Source organism: Prunus avium, chromosome 1 (genome assembly GCF_965620075.1).
Source record: "Prunus avium chromosome 1, drPruAviu1.hap1.1, whole genome shotgun sequence".
In the NCBI taxonomy this organism is placed as follows: Eukaryota; Viridiplantae; Streptophyta; class Magnoliopsida; order Rosales; family Rosaceae; genus Prunus; species Prunus avium.
In genome coordinates this window covers 42,845,465-42,862,526 of record NC_142284.1, presented here as the reverse complement: position 1 = coordinate 42,862,526, position 17,062 = coordinate 42,845,465, and the positions used below count along the sequence as shown (strand labels likewise).

The 17,062-nt window shown below is 36.9% G+C and overlaps 1 protein-coding gene and 1 pseudogene across 2 annotated transcripts; one reads left to right on the top strand and one right to left on the bottom strand.

The window, feature by feature from the left end:
* Positions 1-4,415: 4,415 nt before the first annotated feature.
* On the top strand, positions 4,416-5,656 carry LOC110757721 (putative F-box protein At1g53550; annotated as a pseudogene).
* Positions 5,657-5,814: 158 nt separating this feature from the next.
* LOC110757746 (ARM repeat superfamily protein) lies at positions 5,815-16,829 on the bottom strand. Of its 2 annotated transcripts, XM_021959452.2 has the most exons (33): positions 16,488-16,829; positions 16,047-16,108; positions 15,766-15,858; positions 15,340-15,511; positions 14,990-15,105; positions 14,355-14,441; positions 14,139-14,255; positions 13,976-14,039; positions 13,716-13,858; positions 13,523-13,570; positions 13,353-13,421; positions 12,457-12,532; positions 11,483-11,613; positions 11,339-11,398; positions 11,127-11,196; positions 10,955-11,019; positions 10,812-10,873; positions 10,604-10,727; positions 10,471-10,528; positions 10,196-10,308; positions 9,929-10,006; positions 9,753-9,815; positions 9,528-9,623; positions 9,294-9,403; positions 8,613-8,802; positions 8,102-8,216; positions 7,493-7,605; positions 7,324-7,401; positions 6,899-6,964; positions 6,696-6,827; positions 6,565-6,624; positions 6,405-6,485; positions 5,815-6,238 (listed from the first exon to the last, which is right to left on the bottom strand). In XM_021959452.2, the coding sequence occupies exons 1-33, from the start codon at positions 16,618-16,620 to the stop codon at positions 6,188-6,190; spliced, it is 3,096 nt and encodes a 1,031-aa protein (XP_021815144.1). In that variant the 5' UTR covers positions 16,621-16,829; the 3' UTR covers positions 5,815-6,187. The 2 variants fall into 2 exon arrangements, with proteins under 2 accessions (XP_021815144.1, XP_021815145.2); XM_021959453.2 differs by lacking the exons at positions 16,047-16,108; positions 16,488-16,829 and having other exon boundaries at positions 6,920-6,964; positions 15,766-15,920.
* Between the last annotated feature and the right edge of the window lie 233 nt (positions 16,830-17,062).

Sequence of the window (17,062 nt, the reverse complement as noted above, 5' to 3'; positions counted from 1 at the left end):
CCCGCGTCTGGTGCTTGAGAAAATAAAATAAAATAAAATAAAAAGAAGCCGAAACAGAAAATAAACTTTTCTTATAAAAAAATAGATCCCAAAATCTTACAATTTTACATGAAATCAATAAAGCTCTATCACTCTCATCTAATTCATCCTCAACTGGTTTAGTCCTTGTATTGCCTACTAATTCATCTGAAAAATTAAATAGGGTGAGGGATGAACAACCACCGCTCAGCAAGGACATGAGACCTTACCACAGTATATTGATATAACTAAATTAAGTGACATGCAATCACACAGCCAAATATCACATTAATAATAATAACGCATGAATGAATGCTCTTCATCTACTCCCGCTAATTCATATAATTGGACAAGCAGACTTGCACGTCCCATACCATGCTTATACCACTTGGTCCCGAATGCCCATTTATATGAACTAACACCCATCTCAATCATCCCAAAATTTCCCCTTTTGTTTGTTAGTCATCTTGTCTAACTCCCTATCGCTAGTCCCGAATCACCCAATAAAAATCATGTGCACTGTGGGATCCCTGAGACCTGGGACCTGCCAAGAGTTAGACTCAACTACACAAAAGATCCTTCCCATTACCCTCTTTTTCATACTTTCTTTATCAACCCAAGAATTCCAGCCAATTTCCATGACATGACCCTTGGTGCCTGCTTCAAGCCATAAAGAGCCTTCTTAAACTTATAAACCTTGTCTTCTGCTCCCTTAACTTCAAAACTTTCAGGTTGCTCGATGTAAACTTTCTCCTTCAACACTCCATTTAGAATGCTGATTTCACATCCAATTGGAAAAGTTTCCAATTCCTTTGAGTAGTCAGAGAAATTAGAGTTCTAATTGTATCCAATCTTGCCATTGGAGCAAAAGTTTCATTCAAATCTACTCCTGGCTTCTGTGTGTATCCTTTCACTACAAGCCGTGCCTTGTGATTTTGGATAGAACCATCAAGATTCAGCTTTGTCTTGAAGATCCATCTCACACCCACAACTGGTTTGTTACCAGGTCTGTTAACCATATCCCATGTAGAATTCTTCTCGATCATTGTGGGCCCACCTGACCCATTATAGAAAGTTTGACCGCACGGTTGACTGAGCATCTTCCGAGGCTATCCCGTCATCCGAAACATGTAATTGAACTTTAGGATATCTCGTTCTTTGGACACACTTGAATTTCCAGAAAACTAGAATTTTATTTAAAGTTCTCGTTCGTGAGACTATTTGTGAGTGGACTTTGTTTTCAAATAATAAGCATGGTTTTACGATGGAAAAATTATGCATATTGATTTAATGGTTTATTGAATATATTTTATATTCAATGATTGAACTTAATATTTTTGTAAATTTTTTGCAATATATTTGGATTTTGGCATATTGGAGTATCTATGTTTGGTTATGTGTGAGGTACTTGGGGTGTTGATATGAGATTATGGAAATAAATTGGATTATAGAATGTCAGTTTGAAGTGTTATACACACTACCCTATGTACCTCCCCGGATATTTAGAATTTGAGATACTTGGATATGTTGGAACCCGGGCACCTTTGACGGGGTGTTTCGTAGACCCTTAGCGGGGTTAGTCTGCTCGCGTAGGACTTGTCATAGGCGTACGAGTATTGAGGATTCTGATGTACGTGCTGGAGAGCTTAGTCCCAATTGGACGGCTCATTCCCTAGCCACATGGTCAATTGAGGATTCTTCCATGTGGACTAGTCAAACAATCCCCGGTTTGATTGTTTCCCTGGTACAAACTAGGTGTGTCATACTTATATATTTATTTATATATTATATATTTCATATTATATACATATATATAACTATTCTTTTATTATTATCTGTCGGTGAGGACACTTCCTCACTCGCCGTGCCAACGGGCACGAGTCTCGAGAGAATGGTTTAGGAATAGTATGAAATGTTTGAATGGGATAAGAAACAAATTATCATTTTGCGATTTCGAATTTTGTTATGGTTTTAACCAAACTTTATATTTATGTATACCCATGATGGTTTGAATGCATATGGTTTTCAGCATCGTTTTCTAAGTTTCTACACGGCGGGGTTATCTTATGTTGGTTTCAACTGTGAACTAAACTTTGTTTTTGTCCACTCACACTTTTCTGTTTTGCGCCCCCTAGACAGTAGTGGACTGAGCTGAGCGGTAGAGCCGAGCCGGAACTTCAGAGCCCCGACTTCCCATAGGGCAATCTTTAGTTATCTTTACGTATGCTGAACTTCGTTTCGTTTTGTAAACCGAATTCTGTTAGTTTTGCTCTGTTATCGCCCGTGTTAAGGTTTGATTGTAAGGCCGAAGGCCTTTGATGTAAATTGCTTGATTGTATCTGATGCATGCTACCTGTTGGGATATTAATTGTGTTTTTAACAGGTTGAGAAATTTGGGAAATGTCCAATTTTCAGGGGAGACTCTGTCGAAATTTCGGCAGAAAGTCTCAGTCATTAGTAAGTGGGCCCGGCATCGGTTCGATGCCAACTTTCACAGGATTCGTTCCGGATTCTGAGAAATTCAGGGCAGGTCCTGTCATATTTTTCATGTTTAATACACGTATTTTTTCAAAATTTTCAATAATACACACAAAATTCACGTTTTATACACATAATTCTTACATATTATTGAATAAAAGTAATATATATTGAAAAAATTATATAGTGGCCGAACTTTTAAGTTGTAATTTTCCAAAATTATGCCGCATAAAACACCTACTTATTTTATTCGTATTTTTTCTCGCTCTGTATTTTAGATACTATGAATGAATGTAAGAGGCTAAGATTATTTCTTACTTTTTAACAAAAATGCAAGATGGCGATTTTGTAATCTCTTTGCCAACTAGAACAATAATTTCAAACAAAGATTTATGCTCCACATATAATTATCTCCAGAACTTCAATTGCATCAATACAGTACCGATAAAAGGATTGGAAATGTTAAGGACAACAGGAGAGATGATAGGTGTGGGAGCAAATTTCCTCCCGCGAGAATATTCGGTTGAAAGATTCCTTCGTCTTCTCCGCCTCTCTTTCTCCCTGCAAAACGAATAGCAATAAGAGGACCACACCCGGGGGGTGTTGGCCAAAGGCCCTCCGATGCCTAAATTAGTTCAAGAGTTTTGTAAAGAAAACACTAGCTAACTAGGGTACGGAGTTATATGTGTTTTTGGGATGAACCGGGCGGCCGGAACCTTATGTAAAAGAGGGAGAGAAAGGAGGTGGCTAGGGTTTCTGAGAGATAATTTCTGCAGAGTTTCAGTAGGAGTTTAGACGTACCTCAACCCTTGTGTGTGGCCATCCTTTTACAGAGGTTTCGGGGGCTAAGGTTTCAGAGGAATAATTCCGTAGATGGAAGGAAATTATTCCTCCCCAATTTGGCGAGATTTGACTAATTAGGGATTTGATTTATTTGATTTAAATCAAATCCCTAATCAGGGTAGCAATCAAATCAATACCTAATTTAATTAGGTAACTCCTCCATTAATTGAGAATATTTGTAAGAATCAAATCAATCCTCAACCTAATTAGGTAACATTCTATTTAATTGGGTAATCCCCAATTAAATTGAATAATTCCCAATTAGGTCAAATAATCCCCAAATGGAAGGAATTATTTGACCTAGGGTTACGAATTAATTCAGTTCCCACAATAGGCTCTATTGATGCCGATAATTCGTAACCTATCATTAGTGTAAAACAAAGTAGGGAGATAGGAATAACATTCATGAAGAAAAGGAGCTGCGCCAAGCTCATCAGAACCTTAACAAAACACAAAAACTACGTACCCCTTCAAAACAAACAAAAAAGCACAAACCTCTCATGTGCTTTCTCATTAATTTAATCTAGCCTTTCCCATGCGCTTCGGCGCCTGCGGGATGCATTTTTTTTTTTTTTTAAATTAAATTTATTTCAGATTTAAAAAAAGATAATGGGTAGTTGTGTTCCTTAAAGGAGGATCCATTATCTTATTTTTCTTTTCATTTTAATTTTTTTAAATATTAAAAAGTGTGAATTTACCATATTATCCTCATTTAATTAATAATTTCAATTCTTAATATTTGCATTAACCAAGGGCATTTTCTGGTATTTTGAATATTTCACCATTCTCTGCCTTTTGCTTTATATATATAGATAAGATCAAATCCAATAGTTTTTTGGAATAAAATCCGGTACTAATTTATATATGATTAGGATTCTTCCTCTTTTGGGCACTTCTATTTTCCTATTAATACTAGGCAGTCCAAAATCGTGACCCAGAACAAATAAGTAGCCCATGTATATACGTCTAAATTAGCAGGGAAACCCTAGCTCATCGCATCTCTTGTTTTCTTCTTCTTGGAATCATCTGTTCTCTTGGAGGTCTTTCGACGGGCCAGAGAAAGTTGTCTAGGGAACATGGAAGCTTATCATGACCATCCAATCCCGGAGCTCCCAACCGAAATCATATTCTCTCATATACTCCCACGGCTTCCGCCAGAGGATCTGATGATGCGATGCAGGTGCGTATGCAAGTCTTGGTCCTCCCTCATCCGCATTCCTTTGTCGCCACCTTCCACAACTTTCACTGCAACGACAAGCGCACCACTCACTTCCTTTTCAAAAAGCGTAGCCTCCATAAGGATAACCGCTACTTCTCGACAAAAATAGAGCAACAAGAGAATGCTCCAAAACCCCTCGCCGAACTTTCATACCTGACTCAGTGCAAAGCTTTCAAAGAGTTATGTAATGGTGTGCAGAGTGTTCATGGCTTGGTTTGTGCGTCCACTATGTTTGACGACCCTGTTTCCGTACTTAACCCTACCACTCGAGAGTCCATCGAACTTCCCCATACCGATGTGCTTGTACAAACAGAAGGAGTGTCTCCATTCGCTCAATATTACTTTGGGTTCAGTCCACTCACAAACGAGTATAAGGTTCTGCAGATCATTAAAGTTAATCCCAGTGGACTTGGAAAATTGGATATTGGGTTGTTGAACATATTCACAATAGGTACAGATTCTTCGTGGAGGCCATTGCGGGTAGACCAACACAGCGACCTTCTGGAGGAGTTAGGCAGTGGAGTGGGTATCAATGGGGTCGTACATTGGCTCCATGAGAAGCAGAAAGTGATAGTGGCTTTTGACGTTAGAGAGGAGACATTCAGAGTGTTGCCATACCCCAAGATTATGCTCAAGTGTTTGATGATTATGTTGATCAAGATAATAATCTCTATCGTTATGGAAGTGTTGCCGATTCTTATTGCCTACAAAGTGCAGCTGTGGTTGAGGTGGGGGGAATGCGTGGGTGTGTTTGTAGACAAGTCGTGGAAACAGGACAAGATCGTGTTATGGATTTTGAAGGACTATCAAAACCATGCGTGGGTTAAGGAGACTGTTAGTTTGATGTTGAAAGAAACATATGGAGAAAATGGGTGCTACGTTCAAGCTCTGGGTACAATTCACACAGGTCAGCTTGCGCTCGTTCACTATTTAAATGGACTTAAACCGGGTTTTGACACCGGTCCACCCCAATTGCTTCTTTATGATGTGAAGACCAAACAATTTAGAATAATTAGTTTTGTTTTTCCTGATAGTCAAAGGATGTATGATATTAATTTAATTACTAGTTATGAAGATAGTATTGTACCCTTAAAATGAGTTGGATCGATGGCCTAATATTACATAAATTGCTAGCTATAAATGTTATTTTTCACCATCATCTATTACCAAATATATGCAATTCTCGTTTTTTCCCACAATGAAGAATACTATATATGTGTGTGTTTTTTCTGTCGAAAGTAGAGGTACAATGTTCATGCTCTTGATTGGAATTAATTATTGTTTTCCTCAATATTCACAACAAATCAAACAAATACACGGCTCTATATAATTCTGCATTGTGGCTACTGATCAACTGCACTCGAAAAATTTGTATTGAATGGCCTCGGCATTTATAACTGAGATTTGATAAACGACACAGAAACGAGACTTCCAAAGGCATAAACGATACAGAAACGAGACTTCCAAAGGCAGGCAGTCATATCCTCAGGAGCGACCTTAGCTTGAAATACATATTCTTTTTTTTCCTTCCCTTTCTTCGGGGTTAATAATCTTTTCCTTTATGAAAACAATTGGACGATGGCTGGCTTAGGAGCAAACAATCCAACCTTAACACATCCACTAAAATCTTCACAGAGCTCGTACCATTTGAATAGCATTCCTTTGATCCTGCGTCAGGCTCTGCAGTTGAAAAAAATACAAGATATTACATTCTCAGCCTTCATGCATAACTACACCAGATCAAAGGAGAGTCAAATTCACTTTTCTTTGGGTACAAAAATTGAATCACTTTTAGTAAATGCTTTCGACTGATTGAATCGGAATGAAATGGATTATTGAAGTTCACCTGGAAAATATGATCAAACATTTGTCTTTCACTCTGAGAAAAGTTTACAAAAAACTCCGCAAGATAGTTCGCCAGATTAATCTGTAAGGTGTTTTGAAATAGTTAATATATTTAAAATGACTTATGATGCTTAGCAAATGTAAATAGGTCCACAAGATACCTGGTTAAGGGGATCAGCCACAGTTAGTTGATCATCTTCATACCTATCCTCCTCCTCATCCTTTCAGAACATGCTAAGTTTGGTAAGTTATCCCGAGGAATTTCAATAATATACAAGTAACAACAAAGTACCTTATTAAATGCTTTTGCTATTGCTTCAAGATGTTGGTGTGAGGGTCTGCCGGAGGATGTAACACCAGCTGAATACATCAAGTCCTTATCAAGTTCCACATCGTCTGCCTCAACCTCTTCCCAGTCACTATCCTGCATCAGGAATTGGTTCAAAGATTAAAGTTTATTGTTACCCAAGTAATCTTTTGCAAATGATTAATTACCTCATTATCACCAGCTACAACCTGTTCTTGGATTTCAACCAATGCATCTGCCAATAAAGCCATTATCTGCACACACAAAAAGGGGCAGGGGAATGAGAAAAGGCTTCTAAAACTGAACCTGAAGGTTGCAGAAAGCACAAGAGTTAATGACAAACTTCCTTGTAGAATGGCTAAAGTCATCAAGCCAGGCAAAATCATGCACTAACCAATATAAGGTTACACTGAAACATAATTATTAGGAGACAAAAGAAAGTCTGCCTTTAAAGCTTCCCCTAGGGGACTAGGCACCATATATAACCGTCATGGTACTTAGGCCATGCAAAAGTTGCTTGCTATGACAACTCTAGCATAGCAAAGTCCTGTACAGTCACAACTTTCTCAGCTCCAAATTAATCTTCTGTTTGTCAGAAAAAAAAAAAAATTACCTTTGCAGGAAGTGGCACCACAGTCCACTGATCTGGAGTGAATTTAGCTTTTGAACGAGTGGTTATTCCAGCAGCAGACTTTAGAAAAGCAAGAAGAGCAAGTTCTTGAATCAACAAGCGCATTTGAGAAAATAAACATGTGCACGAAATTAAAAAGTTTCAGTAGAACCTGAAATAAATATCCTTGCACGTTAATTTTTGCTAATTCAGCATGCCTAGATGATAGTAATAAGGCCAAAGCAGTAGTAGTGACTTTAATTTGGTAAGCCCCCTGGATCTCACCTGCACTCAGTTAACATGTGGAGAAATATCTTATATCACACTCTCACATAGCCTCTAACAAGTCTTGGCCTCTTCAGAACATTGAAAGGCTCAGATAAAATTTTATTTAAACAAGATACAAATACAGATTAAATGATTGCACATGTGTATGCTCAAAGCCTCTTCTGCTAACTACTAAGTGAAAATATTAAATAATTGTAATCGTATTAGATGTTACTTAGCCATACACATTGGATTTTGATTATGTTGTCACTTAGCCACCCCTTGATATTACACCCAATTCAAAAACTCATCTTTAATCTATAACCCAAGAGTACAAATTTGTGCTGAAGATAAGATAAGATGCAACTTTTTGCTGGGGAAAGGATTGGGTTTGAGCAATTACATTTAATAAATCATATGTTGCATCAATCAGAGAATTCCAGTCCAAATTTGCATTTTGATCCAGCTCCAATTATATGACATTGACAAGTAAACAATAATATGAAAAACATACCTTGCTGCTGAGTCCATTCTGACATTAAATAGACGAAAGAATTATCATAGCCTTCAGCTGGGATGGTGACCAGGAGGTCAATAAACTGTTCAACTTTAGGGGCACTCAAGTGGACCTATTAAATACAAAATTAAAAAATTAATCCATATAAGGTAAGGCTAGTTATGCCTGATCCATACTAGACCAGCTAAAATATAACATAAAATGCAAAGTAAAGATGAGGAAGACTTTAGTAAGGTAGAAGCTGGAAAGATTAACTGACTAAAGAAGTACTCGCATTGGGAAATAAGCACGGTATATGAAATTGACTGTAGGATATTCACAATGTAAAATCTGGTTATGCACTAGGGATAAAATAAGTGAAACCTTCAAAGGACAAAAGTTTATACATGAACTATAATTCTACTTGACATCATTAAAGCATCAAATAAAACTATATAAAAGTGTGTCACAATAAGCTAAAAAGTGGCCACCAAAGGAACTCACAAAGATGAACAGTTGAGATACATACCAATCGAGCAAAAATGAGTAGCAGTGAGCTTCTCAATCCTGCTATTTGAGCAGATTGCATGCGCCTAATAAGAGCAGCAACCAGGTCTCGAATATGGGGTGCCATCTGTGATGGCAGATGCAAAATAAGTTGCAGAATGTAGCTCCCAACAAAAAGAGAACCAGAGCTATCCAAATCAGGGTCTAGAAGCCTGCACTCAGTTTTGAAACATCCAGCTTTTAGTAACTAGTGTCCACAAAAATCCTACGGATATTATTGTGATGATCAATCACTCTTTAAAAACAATATAAATTCAATGCTCTACCAAAATGGAATCCGAAAGTATATATGGAATATCATCAGAACCTGACTTATTTTCAGCATGCAAGAAAACATGTAATTTTCATATAAAGCAGAAACTTGCAGAGCATCATCAGTTGAATCCATCACAATGGTGAAAAAGTACGCATTGGCTTTATTAACCTCCAAACAAGAATGGCCTCAAAGAAAATGTCATGAAAATAAAAACAAAACAGGCCCCCCACTAACAGAGATTTTGAGGAAGGGACTACAAGTACCCATCAGCACTCCATTTCCAGTTGAGACCACTAAGCCCATGGCAAATTTGAACCAAAGAACTAAACAAGAGTTCGCAAGACATTATGAAACACAAAAATGCAGTTTGAAAAAGAAGCTGGTTACCTTGATGCCGCATCAAGCAATCTTCTCATTGTATTTTCTAAATCAGCACTCCAAGCAAGCACATCTTGTCTTCCACCAGATACAAAAGCAGCTAAACATTCCGTTGCATTCTGGCCAAAGTCGTCACAACAAACTTGAGTCATTGACATACATTAGATATGTAGTGGAGCTTCAAACTTAGTTATGGGGGAGAGAGAGAGAGAGAGAGAGAGAGATAGAAGAGTAGAAGATTACCTGCATTTCACTGTGATCGTCACTTTGAAGGACTATTCGTATAACACTATCAAAACAGGCATCATATACTGTTTTCACCACATCAATAGGAGCATTCTGCACCAACGCTATCGCAAACTTTAATTAAAACTGTGGTAATACAACCAAGATGCTGTCTAAAGATAAAACAGGAATGCTAAGAGCTGAGGAAAATAAGGGATGAATATCCACTGAAGTATATCTCACTTTCAATAACATTGTTACAAGATCCACTGATCCAGCTACTAATCCATCAGGCTGCTGTTGGGGCTGAAAATTACCATCAAGATGCATCAAAAATAAATACTTTTCCCCTCACAACCCACCAAAAAAAACACAATGAGAATATAAATCCATATTACAGATACTCTTACAAGCCATACTTTATTCAGGACTGGCCAAACATATGGTAAAACTCGAGAAACCAGTGGACGAATACAACCAGGAGCATTCTTCAGTGTCTGGAGTAAGTTAATTAAAAAACAACAGTACAGTTAATTTAAAAAGTAGATCATGAAAATCATTTAACTAATCGACCACCCAATCCGCATGATTAATTGTAATATATAAGTGAAATGTTTGTATGTACACTCAAACATTGTAAGTGGGCATTTAAATATGTTATTACCAACAATGCTCCACATAATTACCTCCATAACTTCAATTGCATCAATACAGATAAAAGGATCGGAAATGTGTGATGCCCACATGTTCAGGACAACAGGAGAGATGATAGGCTCTATTGATGCCGATAATTCGTAACCTATCATTAGTGTAAAACAAAGCATGGAGACAGACAACCTATTAAATGTAAAAAGAGGATACAATAAAAGGACAAAATATAATATATAGCAAGCTTACAAATTCATCCAACTCCATCAAGATAAAAGGAAATGATAATATTCATACTACCTTTAAAACTTACCGGCCTTAATTGCCTCTTGCAGTGTTTCAAGTACCAAGTGCAAGGTTTCATCAGATGCCTGAAACCAGAATTATAGTACATTCTTAAAACAAGTACAACAATAAAACTAAGGTTTATGCTAGCTGTAAATTACCTGATTAAGAAGATCTGACAGTGATTGAAACAAACTCATCAGATGCGGGTGAATTATAACTTTATTTGTTTCAGGTAGGAGCTCAGAAAGAGCCCTGCAGGCACCTACTTTGACAGGTGGGGGCCTGACAACAGAACAATGTCAAGAAAATATATATTTGATACAAGTTACTCATGTACATACATATATCAGAGAGGGAGAGAGTTACACATCCATGCTAATTGCTTTGATAGCAGCATAGAGAAAGTGCTCAAGAACTCCATGGCTGATCTGTAAAATATTAGAAATGTTATAAAGATATTTCCAAATTATCTAACTTTAAAATAGATAAGGAAATATTGCAATAGTTACCACTGAGGAGAATTTAGCAACTGATGAAAAGATACGAGAATAAAGAAAGGGATATTGATGTACATCTGCAAAACAGAAAGTATTCACTGATGAATGAAATGAACCTTTTATTTTTTTCTCTTTTTTTAAGACAAAAAAGGGGAGAGGAGGGTTATTGCAGAGAAGAGATAACCTAATCCAATGTCTTCCGTGATTATTTGCTCCAGTAGGTTTCCTGAGCCAACTCTTGTCAGTTCTGAATCCTGTAATCTAAAATTAATCATAGTATACCAACTTCCAAATAGGAATTGCATAACATTCATGAAGAAAAGAAGCTGCGCCAAGCATCAGAACCTTAACAAAACACAATAACTACCCCTTCAAAACAAACAAAAAAGCACAAACCTCTGCTTCAAGCAATTGTTCTGATAGAGAAGCCAAAGCAAAAAGAGTAGCCTCCCTTATCTGATAGTACATACAACCCAAAAGAAGGGGGGAAAGTTAACAGAGGAGAAAACTGAACAAAAATAGGGAAAAATTTCTACTTACTCTCCACCAAATTGGAGAACCAGCATCCTTTTCTCTTTGAGACTCACTAAAACGCTTTTTTGCAGCCTCAATGATGGCGCTGATTCCTTCTGTACCACATGAATTCACCACTTCTTCAAGCAAAAGTGCACCTGGAAAGAAAAAGTGCTATTAAAAGCTCAAGTACATCAGAAGAAACATGTCATTCCACTTCTAAAGCTGATAACAGTGAGATGCAGTCAAATGATCTGTACAATCACATATTCAACTTCTCTTAGATTGCCAAGAATTCTCTGAGGCCCACTGCAGAACATGCTATGCTTAACAAGCAAGCAAATACAGAGCAATAAATTTTTACAATAAATTCAAAATTATAATCTTCAAAAGGAAAGGAGAAGAGCGCATGGCATATTGAAGGTTACAAATCAACAACTATTATTGCTAGAATCACACACACACAGATTACACCCCTCATCATCTGTAATCGTTCCGCTACCCATGAGTTCTAGCTCAAGTGGCATTGGGGTGGAGTGGGAAGGTGGTATTCCTAGGTCTGGGTTCTGCCAAAATGCTGAGTTTTAGGGTGAAATGACTCAAAATAAAAATCATTATCCAAAAATGACTACTTTTTTCCGAAGTTAGAAGACTAACCCTTTTTGCATGGGTAGACATTGATCAAGATGAGGGTATAATGGTCTTTCTCCATCCAAAAATGAGTTAGTTTTCAAACTTTTGGAAACTGTTGGCATACTGATTTTCAATTAGGATGATAAAACCAGATGCTTTCTGGACAGACTTATTGTTCATAGATATATGCCATATCAGTTCAATTTCATGATAAGTTCATTGTTTTCCTCTAAATTCAACATAATTTGCACTTATGATGTTCCAACTAACAAATTGACCCATGCTGTAAACTCCAATCTTCAGACCACAAAGTTATGGTTGCCATAAGAAGAATTAACAAGCATGTGAGATGCATAATGTAAGCATACCAGAAACACGACAGCTATAAGTAACATCATCCTCATCAGCTACAAATTGGTTGGCATCCATTGACCAAGTATGAACCTATAAAAAATGACAATTAAGAAACAACAAATGATACTAGAAATAAAAATCATTCAACTGAAGGTTATAATAGCACAAGAAGACATGAGATTTCAAATATAATTTATAATACTAGAGGAGGAATTATGTCCTTGGCGAGGAAAAAGAAAAAAGAAAGAAGGCATTAAATAAGATGACAACTTAGGGGCACATATGAGTTAAATAATTATAATGAATTAAGTGGGTTTCAGTGTTTAGTCTCACATAGCGAAATAGAGAGCCATCTTGATGAAGGTGGATTACATGGTAGGGTCAAATAAAGAGAAATCTTGATGAAAGGAACTGAAATGCCAAAATCAAATTAAGGTGCCTGAGGATGTGATACAGTTTGGAGTCAAAGGAAATGATCATTGGAAAATGGAAGTCTAGAAAACCAGAGCGATGATGATAACCACAAGTTAAACAAGACAGAAAAGTAGATTTAGAATGTGAAGGTAAGTGAGATCATTTTTCTTTTGGATAAGACAAAAGTATTTATTATAGAGAAGGAACAACAATAGGAGCTAAACAAGAAGTCCATATCCATGTTAATGTCTTTATGAAATACAGACAAGAGAGACATTTTAATGAAATACAGAGACAATTTTATGTTCAGTTATTCTGTGCAAAGAGAATTTAGGACCATTAAGGTGTTTAATTTTCAAGCAATAGAATTAGGAGTTCATTAACACTATGATCTGAATATGAACAAATTGAACACCTTTTCTGCTGGACCACTCAGTCCATTACATAAGATGTACAAACAAGGAACAGACAAAAGAAGAGCAAAGCAAAAACCTACCTGTTGTTCTGTTATTTGGAGAAAAGCGATGGTGTAATATGTCAACTCTTCCACATTATTCATAATGACCTACAAGAAAAGGGGAGCAAAGGGACCTTACTACGATAAAAGAAGGTAGGCTATAAGGAAGGAAACAAGTAGAAATGGGTTTCAAAATCTTTGAAGCATACCTTTACCAATTTTGCGCTACCCACAATGGTCAACAGAAACTCAAACAACTATGTATGCAAAACATTTAAGTTAGGGACAAATATCCGCACACTAAAAGAAGAGGAAAGAGAGGGGAAGAGAGAGAGAGAGAGGTCATTTTGAGCGGTGTACAAGGGCATAACATAATATCTGCAAATGCCATAGATTAACTACCTGGACAACAAAGGAATCAAGGCTTTTCTCAGCCCCATCAGAATCATATCTTCCATCAAATGGATCTTCTGTACCTTCAATAGATGATCGCACATATACTCCAAGAGAAGTCATAAAGGTTTGCCACAATGGTCCTACAATAACTGCAATAAACAAGGTCTATTCAGCACAATATATGAAAACTAGACTTATCAATGAGCAGAACAAGAATCTATATGGTTTACGTCTGATTCATTGGTTGACAAGAATGAATAACTTACTCATAAATTCACTTTCAATGAGGCTGGGAAAGTTCTGAACAAACTGATTCAAGCACTTCAATACCTAATGATAAAGGCACAAATAAACCACAAATCAAATGCCCCATTCTAATTACAGAGTATACACATCATGACAGATTTTTTATCAAACAAACAAAGCAACCTCTGTTCTTATGCTCCAATCATCGGGATCTTCAGACTGCAGTGGATGATTGAGGATTTTAGAGAATTGAACCATCCATGGCTTAACCATTGGCACTATTAATGCACTGGTTTCCGTCTGAACATAAACATCTTAATCTGTTAATTCATAATAGAAGAAGCTTAATATACCACACATCATATCCTGGGAAGTTAAATAGAATAGACAAGAGAATACCTTATATACACCACTCATCACCCCCAACATGGAGATACAAGAATAAACAATTGAAAGAGCTTTTGTGCGTAAATATTTGTCATACATCTGCACAAACAAATCTCACATCAAAGCACAGAATAAATGGAAGGATGCTTGTATTCAAGAAACCAAAAATCCACAAATTTGACGTCTGTATATATAAAACAGGAAGCACTATCTGTCCCTCATGATACGAGTCAAGGGAGGCGAGCAGCCAAAAAGATATAAAGCATAAGATAGCTTAGGTCCATTCATGAGAAGACATATATGAAACCCCCAAAAAATTTGCAACAAAAATGCATGTGGACATGAATATAAATCTCTCCGAAACATCTCAAATTGGTAACAACTCAGTACTGAAAAGTGCCTCAAATTTCGTGAAAACTGTTTCCTCCTGAAAAAATTTCAGAAACCACAGTTTATGTGTACAAGAACATGGAAATATTCACACAGGCTCACATAACAGACATTCTACACAGGAACTTTAATGCCCTTTCTTTCGAGAAGCAACCACTGAAAAAATGGAGCACAGGTGCTAAGAAGATCTCGAATGAATGACAATTCAATGAAAAAGAAAACAAATTTATAAAAATAAAAATAAATAAAAAACCAACCTCAGGAGATGATACAATTTTAAGCAAGCATGGGAACAAGGCTGGTACTAATGTTGGAACCACTGTATCATCCAAGTCAACAGAGAGAAGAGCCAAGCACCTTAGAGCACCATGTACTACAAAATTTGAGAACAAATACAAATCATCAGCAACAAACTTATTAAGCTCCCAAATATAAAACAGCCCCAACAAACAATTTAAAGAAACTTGACATTTCTGATACTTATTTTCAACAACTACCCTAGGCAATACCACTAACTTGAGAAACTTATGAGAAAGAAAGAAATTTCAAATTAGTGCTGTATGGTTACAAATTGAGAGAGAGAGAGAGAGGCCAAATGAAGGTTTACCTCCATTCATATTAGTTTGATCATTTATCAACTTCATTAGGTACGGTAATAAGTCAGGCCAAACCTCTGGCCAGTCATAAACTGCTATAGATGCAACAGCCATACTAATTGCTGTACAGATTTTCCTGTGAGAATCATCCAAAGACAACAACAGAAGTCTGCGTACAACTGCCTGAAAATGCAAAAATGACCTAATTAGATAAGGAAGGCAGAAAAACTTGTGTACTAGTAAGCCCTAAAAACATATGTAAACATATAAGTGATAACTCCAGAGCAACATAGGGAAAAGAGAAAAAAAAAAACAAGCAACAAATACAAAGGTAGGTAATTAAAATTAGTGAAACATGACAGGCTCATTGCTCCAAAAGAAAAAGGATCCTCTTCAATAGAAGTACAAATACCAAAGATGTCAACAGCTGAAATTACCTTCTCGTCGCTTGAAACAGCAGGATGTTCAAATGCTTCCTCAGCCTCATGCCAGTGTTTCTTAATAAACTGCTTAAGAAGGACAGCAGCTAGGTACAAGAATGTTAAGCCTCACAAGAGAATAAATGAAAGAAAAAAAAGAAAATCCCTGCTGCATGCAACAGTGAGACATTTAACCAAAGCATCCAGCATAATAAAATACGGAATCACAATTAAAAAAATAAAATAAAAATAGAAGCTCGTGATGGTACATAAAGAACCATAACAATAAAAAAGGATATCTGGCGCAACCCTAATGGGAGCTCCCTGTTAGCAGCAACCTTGGATAACGCACTTCCAAAACCTTCAGACAATTAGAACCCGTCAAACAATTTCTAAGTGTTGCCGTGATCCATAAGCAGAATAATGAAATCAAATGTGGAATGTAAGAAAATATTCACTCCACCAACTAGATTTGCGACCAAATCAGCAACCTCATAGGTGCATTCATATAGATTTTCATTTTTCATTTTTCATTTTTCCTCATTTCAGCTAGAAATTCAAATGACCAATCAAACTAAAACTAAAACTAAAACTAAAGCGCAGCTTGTGCCCTAGCATAAGAAAAGCCAAACCACAATTCATTTTATTCAAATTTCGTCAAAGGGTGTTGATTGCAGATAAAAATGGAACAATGGAAAAGGAGAAAGCTAAAATTAAAGCGAGGGTTTCAGGTGAGGGACCTGGTTGCAGAGAAGCCTGATTAAGCGAAGCTTCGGCGAATGAGCGAACCTCGTGATTAGGGTCGAGAGTAGCAGACAAGCAGTTGAGCAGCCATTGCTGATCTTCATCGACGACGATATTGAAATTCGCCATCGTAACTCCAAAACCGAAACCCTAATCCGATTCAAACTGTTGAAGTAATAGCTTTTGTCTTTCTGTCTTTCTTTTACTTTTCTATATTTGTTTTTAAATAATTTATGTTTCAGTTATGAGTAGGTTTTGTTTTTCCCGCCTCGAAATGAATCGGAGAGAGAAGCAGGTGGAAGTGGATTTTGCAGTTTGGAAGGCGGCTGGCTTATATAGGGAGAGATTCCGACACTCTAGTATGGTGCAGTGACATAAGCGTAAATTAGTTGGTACTGCGTAGCGCAAAGATGGGTTGGCAAGATCACGCAGTTCTGGGTCAAAAGCCCAAGTCAAATAATGTCATTTCTATTTGGGCTCAGTCGCATTATATGGGCCTAACCCCGGAGGCCCTTAATCTTTTTCTTTTTAACTTTTTTTTTATTGAAGGGAATCGAATCATGACCGATCA

What these genes read in the sequence shown, in the direction of transcription:
- LOC110757746 (XM_021959452.2), bottom strand. Translation starts at nt 16,620, where the DNA reads ATGGCGAATTTCAATATCGTCGTCGATGAAGATCAGCAATGGCTGCTC. An exon ending in TCAGGCTTCTCTGCAACCAG is followed by an intron (nt 16,109 to 16,487) that starts GTCCCTCACCTG and finishes AATTGTCTGAAG; the next exon opens with GTTTTGGAAGTGCGTTATCC. An exon ending in ACGATCACAGTGAAATGCAG is followed by an intron (nt 9,404 to 9,527) that starts GTAATCTTCTAC and finishes GACTTTGGCCAG; the next exon opens with AATGCAACGGAATGTTTAGC.